We start from the raw sequence: 17454 nt of genomic DNA, 5'->3' as shown, positions 1-17454 counted from the left end.
TCTTGTGTAAGCCCAGAAGCAGCTTGATAAAAGCTAGGTATAACCACGGTCTGTGATAAGTATGATTTCTACTGCAAAAAGAAAGTTACTGACACTCTTTTTAAATACATCAAAGATTTTCAAAAGTCTGGTGTAGTTTTTTTTTTCTTTTACTCATGGTAACACTCATTTGCTTTCATTGTGATCACAATACCTCTACTACGTACTTTTTTTAGCTACTGATTAATAAACTGTACCTTTAGCTCTGATAACTGCTTCCATGGAAATAAACCCAGTGTAAGCAGTTTAGTGCTTTATTTCACTTTATTCTTTCAGTAACAAATACTGCTAAAGAATCTGTGTATTTCAAATAATGTGGGTTATTCACCTGCACCGAGCTGTGCTTACTCAAGTAAGAATCACCAGTGATTAGACAACTTGGGTATGATGAAACAAACATGAGAAATGAGGCCTTACAAAATATTTACATTGTTCATAAGAATAAAATATACATTTTTTAATAAAAAGTATACATCTGTGTATGTTGGAGAATTAAGAATTTACTAATGTCCATTTTCCATTTGATTCACACCTAAAAATGCTCAAAGTATAAACATCTATAAAACTAGTAAATCTGAAAACATGAGAGTCTGTAAATAATTTTTCACACTTATTACTGTTAGAAAAGGACAATAACCAACACTTTTTTAATCCATTACGTTAGAAGTCATTTGGCAAAGCACTTAGGTATATAAGCTCAACCTGAGGATGACAGGAACCAGGCTTTGTTGCGTTTCAAACACTTCTCATACCAGGGTAAGTTTAAGAAGGGGGTGAGCGTTTTCATTACACAGTAACTAGCATAATGGCTACTTTTTCTACAAGTTACATCAAGAAAGAAAAGGTTCACAATTGTGCCCAAAGTACCAAATAGACAATAAAAGTGCTTACTTCTCTGTTCAGTGAACGCAAACACTGGTTCCTTTTCTGTGCCCCTTCAGGCTGCTGTTCTGACAGACTCTAACATGGTATCTACAAAACGTTCTCTATTTCTCAATACAATTTAAGAACACTTGCTTATCAAAATAGTGCAAACAGGAACAAAGAAAAGTGCTCTCAAGTTAAGTAAACTGCAGGGAGGGAAAGGCAGCTGGAACATCACGACCTCGTGCCATTGCTTCAGAAAAATCAGTAGTACTTTTCTCAGCACATCAGACCAAATGAATTCCCATTTCCTGTATCATACCACCATTACATGGGGAATGGATGTGGCCTTTTACACATCCTCCTTCATAAAAGCGTTTGTTCTTTGATTCATGCATTTAAAGTGTGAAGACTTTTTCAAAATATTAAATCATTAATTAATATATGCAATTTTGTTTTCCCTTTTTCCCTTCATAGCTTTCTTTGGAGTACATAGAAAAGGCCACAGGGACACATACATCATATACAAAAATAAAGTTAAAATTTTAGGTAAAATACTCAAGTATTTTTAGCATTTATGTGCACAAGTTTATTTACCATACGTTCTTTCTGGCTCTTTCCCTACATATATCATGTTTCCTAGACAGATGACATATTTCCCCTATCAAGTTAGTTAGGTATTTAATCCTAGTATAAATAAGGAAGTATTAGGGGAAGTCAATGTTGTGAGAATCTCATTACAGAACTAGGAACACTGTCATGACACTCTGGTCCCTGGTGTCACAGTGCAGTGGATCATAATATAGAGCAGGTCTTTTGTGTTTTGATCTACAAGAAAATCACTTTAGTCTAATTTCAGAGTCGGTTAAGATGTACAATAGAATGTGGTATCTCCTCCTCTAAGTACTACTAAGAGTGCAGGCTTTTTAACCTTTAATTAATTAATACTTAGGTCTAGATACTGACTTCTCACTGTAAACATTCCTACTATTTGTGCTTCCAAAACTTCGTGAAAGGAGCTGTGAAAAAAAATTGAGCCAATTACTTGAAAATCATTTATGTCACAGGATAAAACATTTATGCCTTTCTTTTTTATGAGGCTAAGGCTTTTATTGTATCTCAAGTTGCGCTTGTGTTTGCAGTAAGCCCTTAGTGGGTATTTTTGTTAGCCCCACTACCACTTTCAGGGGATAAGAGCAGTGATGTGCCAGCTCGACACAGTCTCAGCTTTTAAATACTCTAATTTATTCCTAGATGGCATGGCTTTAGCTCAAGGTTTTCCTCCTAACTCTTCATACAAAATGTACATTCTAAGGAAAATTCTTCTCTCACCACTATGATTTTTTTTTTTTTTGTGGGGGGGAAATCGCAGCATGATCTTCCTCCACTATAACAAGAATATTTAAATTCTAGTTGGTTGGGAAAAAATACTTGGTTGTCTGATAACTCCCTGCTCCCGTTATATCAAAATTTATAACTGTTAATTACAAAAGCTGCTTCTACAGCATAATCCAATGCTAGCAGCAAAACCCTTATGGCATATCAAAATGGTGCATCGTTTGGCATGAAGTTATTGATGGATAATTGTACAAAGTTACAGAATTCATGTACCAATTTTAAGTGCATTCATTAACGTGATGTTGCATGAACTACTGTTGGCATTATTCCACTCTCTCCAGTAAAGAGAGAGAACACTGTAAATTAAAAAATATCATCGAACTCTAGAAACCTTGCACCTAAATGGCTGAGGCCAAATGTAATTACCATGGACTTGAATAAAAATTGCACTTGTATAAAAGAACAAAATTTACCACCTATTAATAACCTTCTTATTACTTTTCCAAAAAGAAGTAATAAACCATCAAGTAGCTCCTTCCTTACGGCTTCACACAGTGAAGTTCATGCAAAATTGCCCAGAAGGAACAGTTTCTCAATAGCTATCTTTAGTGAACACATCCTCAGTTTCATCATCATTCACCCCTCTTTGATAGCGTACTGAAGAGAAGGCACTCCAGTGAAAACGCTTCTTTCTATAAAGATACCAGATTAATCCGACCATGAAGACTAAGATAATTAGCAGGGCAAATGCTACAGCCACGCCAGTATGATTAGAACCTGTAACAGGACAAAACACAAATAATTATTCTTTCAGTAAGAATATTTTGTCATGGGGTTGATGCTTAGGTAACTATACTCTAATACCGCACGCATTCAGTTGAAGTTAAGGCAAACTGCTTCATCATATTAACAGTCTTCACATTATCACATGGGAAGTTATGTTCCCATATGAATCAGCATCTATTAGCTGATTTTGGATCATTCTGTTGTTAATTTCCTAATAATATTTAGGTTGGAAGGGACCTCTGGAGGTCAAAAAAACCTATTAGTAAATGCTGTACTCATTCCAAGGTTTGTATAGTTCAGAAATCTAATGAGATCCTGGACTCTCTTGGAGTGGAGGGAATTATGCTTCCCTTAGACTGAAGATGTCTTGTTTAGGTCTTCCTCAGCAACATGTAGTTTCCATTTCAGTGAATACATATACAAAATCAGAAAGATTCCAGTACTTCTCAGGAACTTGCTTAATGCTTGGGTAACTGCCTTCTTTCCTGTACAGAGCAGAGTACGATGAAGTAACACAAGGCCTGAATGAATTTCTGGAACTGCAGGGCACCATTTTCAGAAGCCTCCTCAAGACTGAAAACACAATCTGCAGCACCTGCTTACTGACCATCCTAGAAGCAGAAGTCTCTCTGTTCCAACCTGCACCTACCTGCGAGAGAGATCCCATGGTAAGAGGTGTTTGCAACTACTCTATGAGCTCTTGTGAGTGGAAATTTCAGTTCTCTCCCTCACCCTTTGAGTGGATAGCAGGAGCCAGGAGAACTACTTTTCTAGCTAATTTGTCCCTGAATGCAATTTTATGGCAAAACAGCAATAGAAAGCTCTTGCTTAGGCAGAGGTAATTGACAGGTTCTTTTGTGAATTACACTTCCATTATTTCAACACAGACTTTTCCCACCCAAAAAAGAAAATCCTGAATATGTTCACTACAAAAAAAAGTCTCTGCTAAAATCAATGCTTCCGTACCTAAAGGAGCTTTACAAACCACTCTGCTTTGACTACGACTGCAGTCAACTTTGGACCACGTGCCAGTTGTGGACAGGATAACGCTGCAGTTTTCATTGACTGCTGCAGTTTTATTTTCCCAGTTGACATAATTAACTGATGAGCCATCAACCCAGTTCAGGGACTGATCTGTTGGGGAAAAAAATTTTTGCTTAGTTTAGATCACTAAAACATGTTCTAATGCTTCACAGTGCCACTGACAATCTGTTGATTTCTTTATGTTGCCAAAAGAAACAGGACTATCCCATGTATTAAAAGCAATAAATATGAACACATCACTTTCAGCCACGCTTCTTCTCCAGACCTTTAGTGTTTGATTCATTAGAGACTGTAGTGATAGGACAAGGGATAACGGGTTAAAACTTAAACAGGGCAAGTTTAGATTGGATATAAGCAGGAAATTCTTTCCTGTTATGGTGGTGAGGCACTGGAATGGGTTGCCCAGGGAGGTTGTGAATGCTCCACCCCTGGCAGTGTTCAAGACCAGACTGGACGAGGCCTTGGGTGATATGATTTAGCGTAAGGTGTCCCTGCCCACAGCAGGGGGGGCTGGAACTAGATGATCTTAAGGTCCTTTCCAACCCTAACAATTCTATGATTCTATGATTAATCACTAGGCATCAATGGCAGTGTTGAGGAAAATGTTGTACTCCTGAAGGGTGCCACAGGAAGATATTTAAGCTATAATGAAGTCCAAGGAAGGCTTTATAATGCTAAATGAGGGATTCCAACCTCAGCATGTGTTACTGTAAGATATCAACACTACAAAACTGTATTCTTATTTGAGGACTTACCTTTTTTATTTACCATATGAAACATTCATGCTCATACATGGTTGCTACTTCTTACCCTTAGAGCTTTGAGCTAGGCCAAGCCATACGTTCTTGGTGATGAGATCATTTTCCTTTATGTGTGCGCTCACAAATGCATTTTCTTCAGCATCCACTATAGTCAGAAGAGTTGCTGAAGGATCTAAGGGGAAGAGGAAAAATTGAAACTTCAGATATTTTTCATGGTGCTTGTACGTTGAGCTTTTTGTGGGAACAGTTACTACAGGAAAAGATTTGCTAATCTGGGCTTCTAAAAAATCGCCTAAAGTAACCTGCAGAATAAAGACATAAACCTCCCATTCCCTAAAATACAGCATTTTATGCAGACAGCTTCAGATGACTGGTTATTCAAGCAGGTCATAGAAAATAAAATGGGAGTAAACTTACTGCAGCTGTGGATTACACACATGGAAAACATCAAACGATGCGCCACACTCAAATTACAAGCCCTGTCAAGTAATAAACCCTTTTCAAAAATACAGTTGAACTAAAGCTCATCATTTTGCTGAGTTAATTTCTAAACTGATCCCCTCATTGTGCCTCAGGTTTTTATACACAGTGTTACAGCAATTAAGAAATAAGAGGGAGGAAAGGGTATACTGGAGACAGGCTCATTCTTTACAAGCACATACAGATTTAAGACAGAAGCTTAATTTAGAGGAAGATCACTTTCTCTTTCAACTAAGAGGCCAGGCAGGACTCGACAAAAAACTGCACCCAGGACTGTGACCACTTGCACCTTCTCTTTTTCATCCTACACGGAGTACACATCGTAAGATAATCCAATAAAAGAAAGTTATGACCATCACTAGCTTCTAAGCTAAGAAGCTAATTAAAAATTCTGCACGTGACACTGCTTAACATCATCATCTGCAATGCAATTCCCCACAGCTTCTCAAAGAAGAGAAAAAATCCTTTAACTTGAAGTAAAATTGAGGTTTTTTAGTGATATTATGTGCCTTAATAATATCTATAAAGTACATGCTTTGAACCATTTGATAGGTTAGTAAGTTCCTTATTAGCAAGCAGCTACTACAAGGATGTAAGAAAGCACTGCTAACAGCATTATATTTATTATAAAGTTAATTGTATGCAAATAAAAGGGTTTAATCCTTACATTTCTGAGTCTTCTATCAATGCTATCTGCATTTTACTTGCAGATTATCTGTGTGCTAAGCAATTTGGTCAGTACATTGCAGCATTTTATCAAGAACCTTTATCAGATATTCAGAGATAAAGCTTGCTATTACTTTTCCTAAACTGAAGATGATGAAAAGCTGAAGTATAGCCAGTATAAGCTTTCTGGTTGTTGGGTTTTATTACTTTTTGCATAGTGGACTAATTATAAGTTGTAATGTAAGGAGTCTAAACATACTCAGTTTCTGGCAGACTTTCTTAGCATCTTCCACATTATATACTGAAAAATTGTAGAATGCCATGTCAAATGCGTAACAATGATACTTGTGTTGCATCCATTGTAGGGTACTGCTAAGCTGCGGGCATCCTGGGGCTTTGCTCACTGGCTTTGGCTGTAATTGTCTTTCTGCAAAAAAAAAGAAAATTATGTTATTTCTGATGCAGACGTTTTTGCATAGTCTCTTTGGAGTAACAGGACAGTATTGGTGACTACCTCTCCTACCAACAACCATGATTCAGTTAACTTTCATTCCTCCTTCATATATCATAAATGAATCTATTTGAAAACAAGCATGAGACAAGCCTCAAAAAATCTTGGGAACCATGTAAACATTTTTCCTACCTTTTAGGAAGGTTTGGAGTTTGTTGTATGTGTTTGGTAAGGATTTTGATTCAGAAAAGATAGATACAGTGTGATATTCATACCACAGGTGATAAAAAAGTGACCAGGATTGATTTAGATTTTCATCACTGGAATAGACAGAATGAATCTCCCTGAAGTATTAAAAAAGTATTTTATCACCCTTGATAGATAGCTCCTCTTTAGAAGGAATCATGTAGCATTTCAGCCTTCATTTGTAGTTCTAAATACAACATAGGTAAATAGAATAGATAAGAGAACTACTCTAAATATTAAAAATAACACTTACTGTTTGGAGGGCTATAGCAAATGGCACCTTCAGCAACATTTGTACATTTTGTACGGTTCCAAAATCCTCTAGTATCCAACAAAACACAGTTCTCAGTAGTATTTGAGTTTTCTAATTCCCAAGGATAGTAGTCAAAGTCGCTCCCATCTGACCATTCAAAATTAGCTTTACTTCCCTAGTTAAAGAAAAAAAACCCATAACTTTTAAACCACAGTATATGGATGTGGTTTAAATCCTGACAGTCATTAGTAAGTAATGTAGAAACATTTATCCCTTGTAAGCTGATAAAGTGTGGGTGGCCACATTTTTTAAATCCATACTCAATACAGGTACAAGACTGTTTGTATTTTCCAATGAATTCCTAAGATAGAAATCCTGATTATTTGTGGGAACTGAGAAAATGTGGCATGTTTGTAAGAAACTTAAACCTGTAATGTGCCTTGTTTTATTCTATGGAGAACATTTTACTTAATTTCATCCTGCTGTTTCATTTAAGCAGTCTGCATTCCTCACTATGAACATTATTAGATATGTTCCAAACTGCTAAACTGTTGAGATGGTCTCAGTGAGTACAGCTGGGCAGCTCAGGAATGATTAGCTCCTACTGCAGATACACTGCTGGAAACCCATGACAATGAAGACTCAATTGTCAGAAGTGGAGGGACCCATTCAGACCAAAGTACAGGCAGAGGCAGCAAAGGCACACATATAAATCATACACCTCTGCAAGAGGGTATTCCTGCCAGGTCTAGCAATTAGTATGGGGAGCAAGGTAAGGGCCACAGGCTTTTGGCTCCAAGGTTAAGTAGACAAAGGAGAAGGAAGATCTGCTGCTGCCTCCTCCTATGCCTCTTGGGAAGGAGGCATAATTTACTAGACAGTCAGCTCCTGGAGACCCAGTCCTGACCTGCACTAAACAGGCTCCATGCAGCCTTGTCTTACTGTATTTGCAAATGGAATCTCATCCTGCAGAAGGCCATAAAATCTGGAGCCTCTAAAGGTAGTGCTGTAAATTGCACTTTCTTGTCCTGCAAGGAATGACGTGGGACCATTCTATTATTTTAAAATGTCAAGGATTTGGAAAAATATATTGGTGTGGCTACTTAACACTAAAATTTAATATATTTTAACTTATGTTACACAGGGCTGAAAAAGTAGGTAGTTTACTACACTGAATAGAGATTCCAATAAACTGGAAAAAAGCATCAGAAAATATTTCATATCTTGGGCAAAACATTATTTACAAGCTCTGCTACTGATGTCACCAACATATACTATATAAGTACGTGTAAGCATATACTTACATCATGAATCGACAACCCAAGCCACAGAGGATAGCCATCCTGCTTGACAATATCTTCTAGAAATAACTGCTGCGATTCACTGTGTACGCTTACTAAATCACTCCCATTTTGTTTGCATTCTCTCAATGCTTCATACCATGTTAACTTTTTCTGAAGGATTCTGTATGTTCTGTTTCCATGTGGAACAGACTCGGGCAATGGAGGCTTGTGCTGTTGGGGTCCTATGCCAAAGAATAAAAAGACAAGAAGTTCTGTGTACTTCATTCATGTTACCATGAACATACAGAAAGCATTAAAATCATTCCGTATCAATGCAACTCAAGCATTAAAGCGTGCATTACAAGCCACTTACATGAAGTAAGTTATCTTTTGCTACTTTGAACATTGTGAGCAGGTGATGGAGTACACCAAACACAATTCCTCCTGATTTATTATTACAATTAGGATTACAGCAGTGATGCACAGGCTGACCCTACAGCCCAAGAAAGCCATGACAGCTGTGCCATGTGTTTCACTGGCAGCAAAACCAAAGCCTTATAGCTTTGGTTACTACAGGTACTACAGAAATAGAACTTAAATTATGACCCTCATCCAACACTCTGTTACTACACATAGATCTTCTCTGCTACTTACCGCTTTCAATTTTACAGGCGAGAATACTGTATACATTATAGTGATGAGCATGCCAGCTTTGAGAGTAATTATAAATATCCCAAAAGCCATCAAGATTTACACCAGCAAAAAAACTGTTCTTCTTTATGTTAGGTCTTCCCAGTCTCCAGTTATTGTAAGTCAGGTAAGTTTCATCATACCATTTGAGAACTTTATCTGTGGAAAACACTGCATATTTACTAAAATATTGGCATTATGTATACAAATCTAATTTAACTTTGAATATATTAATGACCTTAACAGATATTCATTTTGGAAAAAATGCAGTGATACTCTCAGTTACTGTAAATCTATTCCATAGACAATGCTAAGTAAGTTAGCATTACTTATCCAGGCCTTTTTACATTCTGTTTTCCAGGGAAATCAAATTTAGACTAAACAGAACATACTGGATCTAATTATCACTCAAACAGAAAGCATGCCAGGATATTTTCTTCTAGAAGATAAATATATAAAATATAAATAAGTATAATAAATATAAATAATATATAAAACATTACTATAAATTTGCATTCAGTTTGACTTCAGCTGTATACTGAAACATGCACCTAATGCTGCAAACTGTCTCCAATCCAGTTATTAAGAAAAAAAAACACCTTAAATCTTACCACTATCATCATAAATCACACCCAGCCAGACCCACGTAGCCAGACCACTGAATGAATGAAGCTGCTCAGTAACGAAGTTATTCTCTTCTTCATCTCGAACACTCAGAACAAATGCTTCAGAGTCTGTTGAAATTTTTTTTAAATTACTTTCTTAAAAATTCACTTTTTCAGTTACAAATTATTTTCTATGACTGTAAATGGTTATTAGAGACAGGCCAAGAATGCACAAAGGCCTTTATAACAGTAACGAACATTGTGAAAACAATTTTTAAAAGGTATGTATTATCAACAGTGCTTCCCCTGGTTTTGTGGATAACTGAAAGACATCCGCTCCAGAGTATTTGTGGGTCCTACTGTCACTTAGGCTATGTGTAGTAAAAATTCTCTGCATAGAAAATAAAAATACCAGCAACCTTTCCTTATCTTCTTGAACTGCCTAGTAGAGAAACAGTATTAAGAAAATGACTGAACTGAAATCAGTCAATGAAAAATTAAAAGTTTCTGGAGAGATGCACGTTTGAAGGGCCATAAGCAACGGTTTAATAGAAGAGGGAAGCTGTTCCTAAGTCTACACTTTGCTCAGGATGGACAGGAAAAGCCCATGTGCTTTTCTGAATGGGACTATTCTCAGTTCACTTACTTTGTTCACTTAAGTGTTCCACATAGCAAGGGAGAGAAAAAAAACACCAATGAAGTAAATGTGATCGCAAAGCCAGACTGTTGCCAACAGGATAAAATTACCCAACCAATTTAAAATCTACTTATTATAAAGGGAAAAAAGCTCAACAACCAACCACGAAACCACCCACAACAAAAGCACAAAACCAAGCAAACAGCAAAATACCTTTCAGTTTTCCAGAGATCTCAGAATTCAACAGTTCCTAGCCATTTCTCTCTCTCAAATTCTCTTACCCATGCTCTGGCACTTTGTATCAAAGTAGTGCAAGGGCAAACACAATTAGGCAGTGCAACACTAATGCACATCTCCAAATGCTACAACCTTTTTCAACACTCACTTTGCTGTCCTTGTAAGACAGTGACTCAGATCTCATCTCCCTGAAGCCGGCATGTTCATAAATACCTGTTGTATGACAAAGTACTTACTCATTTTCTTGCATAAATGATGAGCTTCTTGAGATTTCATTTCTCTCCATCTATTTTTCGTTATCATGAAAGTGTAACAATTGTTTCTAAATGATATCCAGGGTGTATTCTTAATCTTATGTGGGCACTTAACTTGTGTAGCTTGTTCTTTTTCAATCTTCTCTAAGGAAAGGAAAGACAACATGCAGGACATGACTCGTTAATAACAACACATAACCTGACGCACCACATACTACCTTCTGGTACCACTGAAAAACTTACAAATTAAGTGCCATCCTCTAAATGTGCAATACACTGTTCCTGTTTTTTCACAATGGTGTTTTGTTTTTTTTAAGTAAAAATACCAACAGTAAGCATTATCAAAGAATACACATGCTTCCGATTGTTATGCTATATAGTTTTAATAATAAAATCCCTACATGAAAGTGCTAAGTGTGGGCTAATAAATAAAACCTCAGACTGCCTCTTGCATGAAGGCAGATCACCATAACAAATAAGTGACTTAGCAGTCAACACATCTTAGTTCTGTGGCTTTATCTAATACTTAAGAAGTGAGGACTCTTCCTGCAGTCACTGAAACTGCAAGCACAAAATAGTTAAACATGTCATAATGCCAAGTATATACTTCACTGTGACTCAGTATGTACAACAGCTTAACTGTGTTTCCCTCACAGAAAAAAACAAAACCAACAAGCCAAAACAGATTATAATTGTCTTTCATAGGGAAGAAATCTGCAATCTTTTTTACTTTTCAGAAAAGGGCTGTGCTACGTATGTATCTCCTCCCCAGAGATGTCCTCCCTACCTGTCTTGCTATAATTGGTAGACATTTAGTATGGTTTTGTGAACTGCAGATGACTTTAATTTACACCTTTCAATTCAATGTCTACCTGCTATCTGTCTTCTCCATGTAGTCATGTACCACCTCCTCCTCCCTGTATTGACTTCCATGTCTGAAGAGATTTCAGGAGGTCCCAATATTAAGACATAAATAGTACAGAGGTAGCTGAATCTTCTCCCACATGCAAATGGGGGAAATCAGTATGCAACAATCTTACAGAAACAGCGGAAAGGCAGAATAAGTTGGCAATATGAACAGTGCAGTCTAGCCCAATGCACCCATGCCAAATTAATTTATAAGTAATGTTGATTAAGAACTGGTTTGTGCCTTCTTTGAAGTTTGTTTCTTTTTTTTCTGGCATGCAAATCAGCCTGCCTGAGAACATCAGTTAAAAAAGTTCCAATTTTGAAGTTACAATCTGGAATTATCAAGTATGTAATGTGTAATTCAGCTTTTATAACTATTATGCTAGGATACATACTTTCTGATGCATAGCAAATAGCACCTCGATTTTCAGAGGAACAGTCAGAAGTTTTCCAGAAGCCATCAGTATCCAAAACCACACATTCTTCACTTGTTTCTTCATCATCTTCAGACCAGCGACTAAAACTAACTTGTTTCCCATCCAGCCAGCCATAATGTCTTCCACCCTGGCATTGTATAGGTAAAACGGATGAGCTTACAAGGTAAAAAATACTAGGTACAGAAAATGACATGACAATGACATGATATTGACTAGACAGAGTCTCTGATGAGAACTGTAAATGTTCCACTGTCCTCATGATCTGATCTGCTGCTCAAAATATACCAACTTACTAAGTTTTGCAGTTGCAAAAATATGAATTAGCTGAAGTAGATGTAGCATTATTTAAATGTTGCATCATCTGCACCTGCAAATAAATGGTGGATGTAATTATCTGGTGTTGGAAAATGGAATATCTGAGAATAAGTCTCAGTTACTCCAAACTGAGTTGGAAGTAATATGTTAAATACTTAACTGATTTAATAAGTGCATTCCTGCCCTGGAGGATGCAGGAGGAATAAGAAAAAAAACCCACATACAAGCACGCCATCCTTGAAGAATCCTATATTTAAAAGTTTTCTTCAGGAAATTCCCCTGCCACTTTGTAATTTAATTTATCGCATATCTTTCATTTGTGTCTGTGATTCCAGCACTGGAGTAACAAGTTCTGTTGACCACTTTCATTATAATTTCCTTTCATGTGACTTTTTAATTGTGCCCAAATAATGAAGTGTTGCAATAGTGAAAAGCCAGTGCATGCCCAAGTTGTATGCAGCAAGATTAATCATTTGATCTTCACCTACAGATGAAGATTCAAAAGAGGAGGGGAAAATAGGTTGTCTGGTTTCCCTCATCTTCACTAACATGAAATGCCGTATTCCTTTTAAAATACTCTCTACAAAGTATATATTTATACTTTGATGTATTTATACTTGATATATACAAGTATATATTTACACTTGATATATATATCAAGTTACTATTCCCCCTCTCCCTACTTTGCCTAGAATACTCAGTAGCCCAGTACTGACATAGGATGATCATAATATCACAGATGATGAGTGAGCACTGTTAAGCTTTCTGGGTAAGGCACTTCTCAAACAAATTTTAATTATTTTTTTATGATGACCTCAAGACTCATGCTTGACATAAACCCTGAAAGCAAGCTCAAGCCATTTTATTAACAGCTGAGAGAGCTCTCAATCCACAATGAAGATCTTTAAAGAGGTCTTAAAAGCAAGCAGTACCTCCTCCACTGATTTTTCCAAAGACATAAATAGAAGAAAAAAAAAGAAAAGCCCACTAACCAGCCTTAGGGAAGTCTCCCTCTAACTATCCCCAGAAGAGTTCAGTGATTCGTTTTGGAGGTTATTTACCACTTCTAGTTTCTCCCTCTTAAAACAGATTTTGGGTTGTCTTTCTTTCAGTGGCAATGGTATTAAATGGCAACACTAATTACTCGTTCATTAACAAGAAAGACAAAGATGATTGATATGATGATATGACGCTGCCACACTACAATATATCCTTTCACCCTATCATCTTTTAAAAGAATTGTCTCTTCATGAACAATCCTTCCAGTGGACTTCAACAACTATGTAACTTGTTGGAGAACTGAAGATTTTGAACATTAATCTTGAGACCCTCCAGATGGTCATTCCCAAATGAGAACAGTTACCCCAGAAATTAATTTTTCATTGCATTTCTTTAACCTGGTTTCTGTTTCATGCAACTCTTAAAATTACCTTAAGCCACAGCCCGAGGGGAAAATAAAACTTACATCTCTGCTAAAGAGTCCAATCCACAGTGGGTAATTACGAAGGGCAGCCTGAACAGCAAGAAAAGCCTGCTGGAACTGATCTGTGATGCTAACCAGCTGCATCTGGTTATTTACACATGCAGTCATTGCATCGCTCCAGGACAAATTCTTCAGAATTATGAAGTATTGAACATTTTGATAGCTCAATGTTTCATTAAGGACTTGCTCTGTCTGGTTATCAGCAGCTCCTATGCATAAGAAATCAATCCAGTTACTAGGTGGTTAAACACTGGAATACATTTTAAACTCTCAATTTCTCTATAACAAACAGAAAAACCTGTCTGAATTCCCACAGATTAAAAAAAGTAACAGTAGATTTTGCTAATAATTACAGTTAGAAGCAAGTGTCTTTGATACTTCAAACAGAAAAATATATAAAAGAAAAAATAAGGATTACTTTCAGCCAATCTGTTTTTACATACATTTCTCTCAATTAAGTTTCACATGGTTTTATATTTGCTATTTTTAACTAATTGTGAAATAATGTTAAGAACTCTACTTGTTGAATTAAAAACATTCTACAATTTTAATTAAATACATGAACAGGAGAGAGTGACTGCTCTCTGCTGCAATCCAGCAAAAGATAAACTTGACTCATTTATCTCTGTGGAGCATATGGATTTATGCTTATGCAAATCTCATGGGCTATGAAACCTGTCTACGCAGATCTTAGCACAGCACAGTCCCAGAATACCTTACTACATCCATGAGTACAGTTGGAATTGATTTTGCCTCCACGTGTGCTTAACTAATTGCAGAAAATCCGCCTTGCAAAGGGAGGGGTATAATTCACTATTTACACTTTAAGCACTGAGCATTATCAGAATCATACTTGAAGGTACACAGTTCAGTGACATATAGCAACTGCAAATACTAAAAGATGTAAACATTCTCGTGAATGGCAAATTAAAGCATGCAAACCAGGTAACCCCAAAAAACTTAGTCAAAAATAAACTGGCTCTCCAAAAGGGAGAAAATCCTTGACATTTAAAATACCTCCAGCAGAAAAAGATTTATGGGGAGGGACAGAATCATACTAAAAATACCAGGGTATAAGTGATTGATTGACTGACAGGACCACTTTCCAAAATACAGGTAAACAGAAACATAGTATTAATTTGATATTTACAGCTTTAAATAGGTCAGAAAAGTGACGTCTGAGGTTGTTTCAAGTGGCTTGTGTCTTGCTGCCAAATGCTTTCACTTAGTAAACAGCTACAAAAAAAGAATCATGGAACCAAGGGTGCCATCACACATCACGGAGTACCAAACTGGAAACAAGGTAGTAATGGAAGTGTCCATTTCTGAAAGAAGCAATTGCCATCTAAAGAAATGCAATGTGAAATCAAATTCACACCTGAAGAAGTTCTACAAATCACGATCATGCCAATATTTCCAAGGAATAGGAATCATCTTTTTCCCTAGGGTAAAACCCCAGCCTAGGTTGGTCTGGACTCTCACAGCTGTCCCTGCACACTTCGAATGTGAACTATACTTAGATCCCTAATGCAACAAGGATTTAACACCAAACCATACCAGGACACATTTGCTGGCAGTCCAAAAACATTTCTCATTACACCTTCTACAGCTATGGCAAAGAAGAAGTGCTTAGTATTTCAGTCAGCCTAGACTAATAATATAATAATCTACACATATACAGAGTCAACCTCCTATTAATAAAAATCCCCTTTTCGAATTTTTATAACTACCTCACTTCCATCAAGACTTCTAATACAGACACTTGGAATTTCAGAAGTATTTGGCACTGAAATAAAGAATATTTTTTCATTAAGGATGGGGAAATATCTTTGCCTATTTGAGAATGAAGAAGGTGGGCATATTCTTCAGTGTTTTGCACGACTGTTGGTTTTCTTCGGGGTATTCTTGTGGGTTGTTTTTGTGTTTTTTTTTTTAGATGATAGCATGTTAGTGACTTAAAAGGATTATTTACATAGAGGAACATACTCAGAAGTGGGTATGCTGAACATTAGCCCATAGCACTAATTAAATGTGTATAACAGCGACATGTGCTTGATCTGATTCCAGTAATTGCTATCGACCAACCCACACAGCTACATCAGAGTATTATTTTTAGTTTAGATTAAGAAAACCCACTTACATCAACAAATCTGTATGAAGGGAAAGCTGCATCACCCCAATTGTGATAGCACTAAAACCCACATGGTATATTTAAGTAGGATAGAAATATTGTGAAGATTCCTTTCCAGGGCTTCTCACTTCTACAGTTCTGAAGAGTAAAAAAGGGTCACTGATACAACCTTTATGCCCACAGAACATTAGAGCCCTGTCTGCTGAAGTATGGTTGCACCGAAACACAGAGTCTCTCAGGAAAGGAGATTCCCTCTGAACTGGGCTATGAAAAACAAAAGGGAAAATTCTGAATAACTGACAAAACAGGTCCCAGATACTTTTCCACACTCTGCTGTTCCAAAAATACACCTGCTCAGTCTCTCCTGCTCTTTAAGTGCAATACCCTACATGCATTAAAAGGCCTCTCGCAACATGCATCTTTACTGCAAATTCTGGCTTTAATTTATTTTGACTCTTCAGACTTACCTATAGGCCTTTGGCATATACCCAAGAAATGCCTGTCAGCACAAGCAGTGAAATTCCATGTTCCAACATACTGTGATTTGGGATCATTGAGGATTACACCACACTGATTGTTAAATTCTTCATCAAAAAGCTGAAAACCAGAATTAAGTAAGACATTAACAGACTTGTGTAGAGAAGGGGACATAAGATGAGGCTAGGAGAACCTGAGCTGTCTAAACTTGTTTAAGAAGTTTCAAAGAAGTGGTGGAATACAGCTTACCTATTTTACAAGCACTGGTAGGTGCCTGGACATAAAGTAATTCATAAATTAAATACAGGGGAGAATAAAAAATTATTTAATACATACAATAAATCCTGTTTGTAGGTGTGATTTGATTACATGTCAAATGCTCCACCTGGGGTAGAGCAGCAAGCAAAATACCAATGTATAATGGTTTACAGATGCACTCTAAGTGAAACTGAATCAAGAATTACTGATGACACCTTTCTGATGACTGTCTTCATGTAGTCTTTAAATTGCAAATAGAAGTCCCAGAAGAGTCATTAAATGGTTGTTTCAGCTTTTCTTCTTCACCCTCCAGTGTTTCGTATCTCAGTTCAGAAGTTGTCATCCAAATAAAGATAAGCAGAACTCCATTATCATCAGTCATGGTGTTTGTAAATTAAAACCACTAACTGGGGATTTTGTCTGTTACAGATTTTTTTTTTTACTTCTTTTTTAATATAGTCATTATTTCAAATTTCATTACTCAATAACCAAGAAAAGTCAAAAGTCAGAACTTACATCCAGTGGAATTTTCCTTAATCTTCCTGTCAGGAGTGGGTGAAAGTTACTATACAACAGTCTACTCTCATCTATCCATTTGTTTTCCCTTGTGCTGAACAGAAACTGCAAACCAATCCAAATATCTTTTGGCATACCAGGAAGCAAAGACGTTATATAATCTGTTGGGCAGAACAGTAAATGTACATATTATAACAATAGTAAACATCTGAAAAAAGGCTTCACATAAACAAGGTAATGCAACCCCCATCTGTATTAACTTAATATTCCTAGCCCTTTATGGTTTTGAAATGC

The 17454-nt window shown here is 36.7% G+C and overlaps 1 protein-coding gene across 1 annotated transcript in view; it reads right to left on the bottom strand.

Moving 5' to 3' along the window:
* Nucleotides 1-445: 445 nt before the first annotated feature.
* LY75 (lymphocyte antigen 75) overlaps nt 446-17454 on the bottom strand; it is a 48715-nt gene continuing 31706 nt past the window's right edge. Inside the window, exons 23-35 of the mRNA XM_061459437.1 lie at nt 17161-17321; nt 16377-16506; nt 13761-13987; nt 11939-12107; nt 10617-10778; nt 9513-9635; nt 8866-9060; nt 8233-8453; nt 6929-7103; nt 6238-6405; nt 4882-5004; nt 3994-4161; nt 446-3018 (exon numbers count right to left, since the gene is read on the bottom strand). Of these exons, the coding sequence (XP_061315421.1) occupies nt 2834-3018; nt 3994-4161; nt 4882-5004; nt 6238-6405; nt 6929-7103; nt 8233-8453; nt 8866-9060; nt 9513-9635; nt 10617-10778; nt 11939-12107; nt 13761-13987; nt 16377-16506; nt 17161-17321 (2207 nt within the window). The 3' untranslated portion in view covers nt 446-2833. The remainder of the gene's footprint in view (nt 3019-3993; nt 4162-4881; nt 5005-6237; nt 6406-6928; nt 7104-8232; nt 8454-8865; nt 9061-9512; nt 9636-10616; nt 10779-11938; nt 12108-13760; nt 13988-16376; nt 16507-17160; nt 17322-17454) is intronic.

The sequence above is a fragment of the Pezoporus flaviventris genome, unplaced genomic scaffold (genome assembly GCF_033815535.1).
Source record: "Pezoporus flaviventris isolate CSIRO_AGI_PZ_B2104156 unplaced genomic scaffold, CSIRO_AGI_Pfla_v1 ptg000029l, whole genome shotgun sequence".
In the NCBI taxonomy this organism is placed as follows: Eukaryota; Metazoa; Chordata; class Aves; order Psittaciformes; family Psittacidae; genus Pezoporus; species Pezoporus flaviventris.
This window is presented reverse-complemented; position numbering and strand designations above follow the sequence as displayed.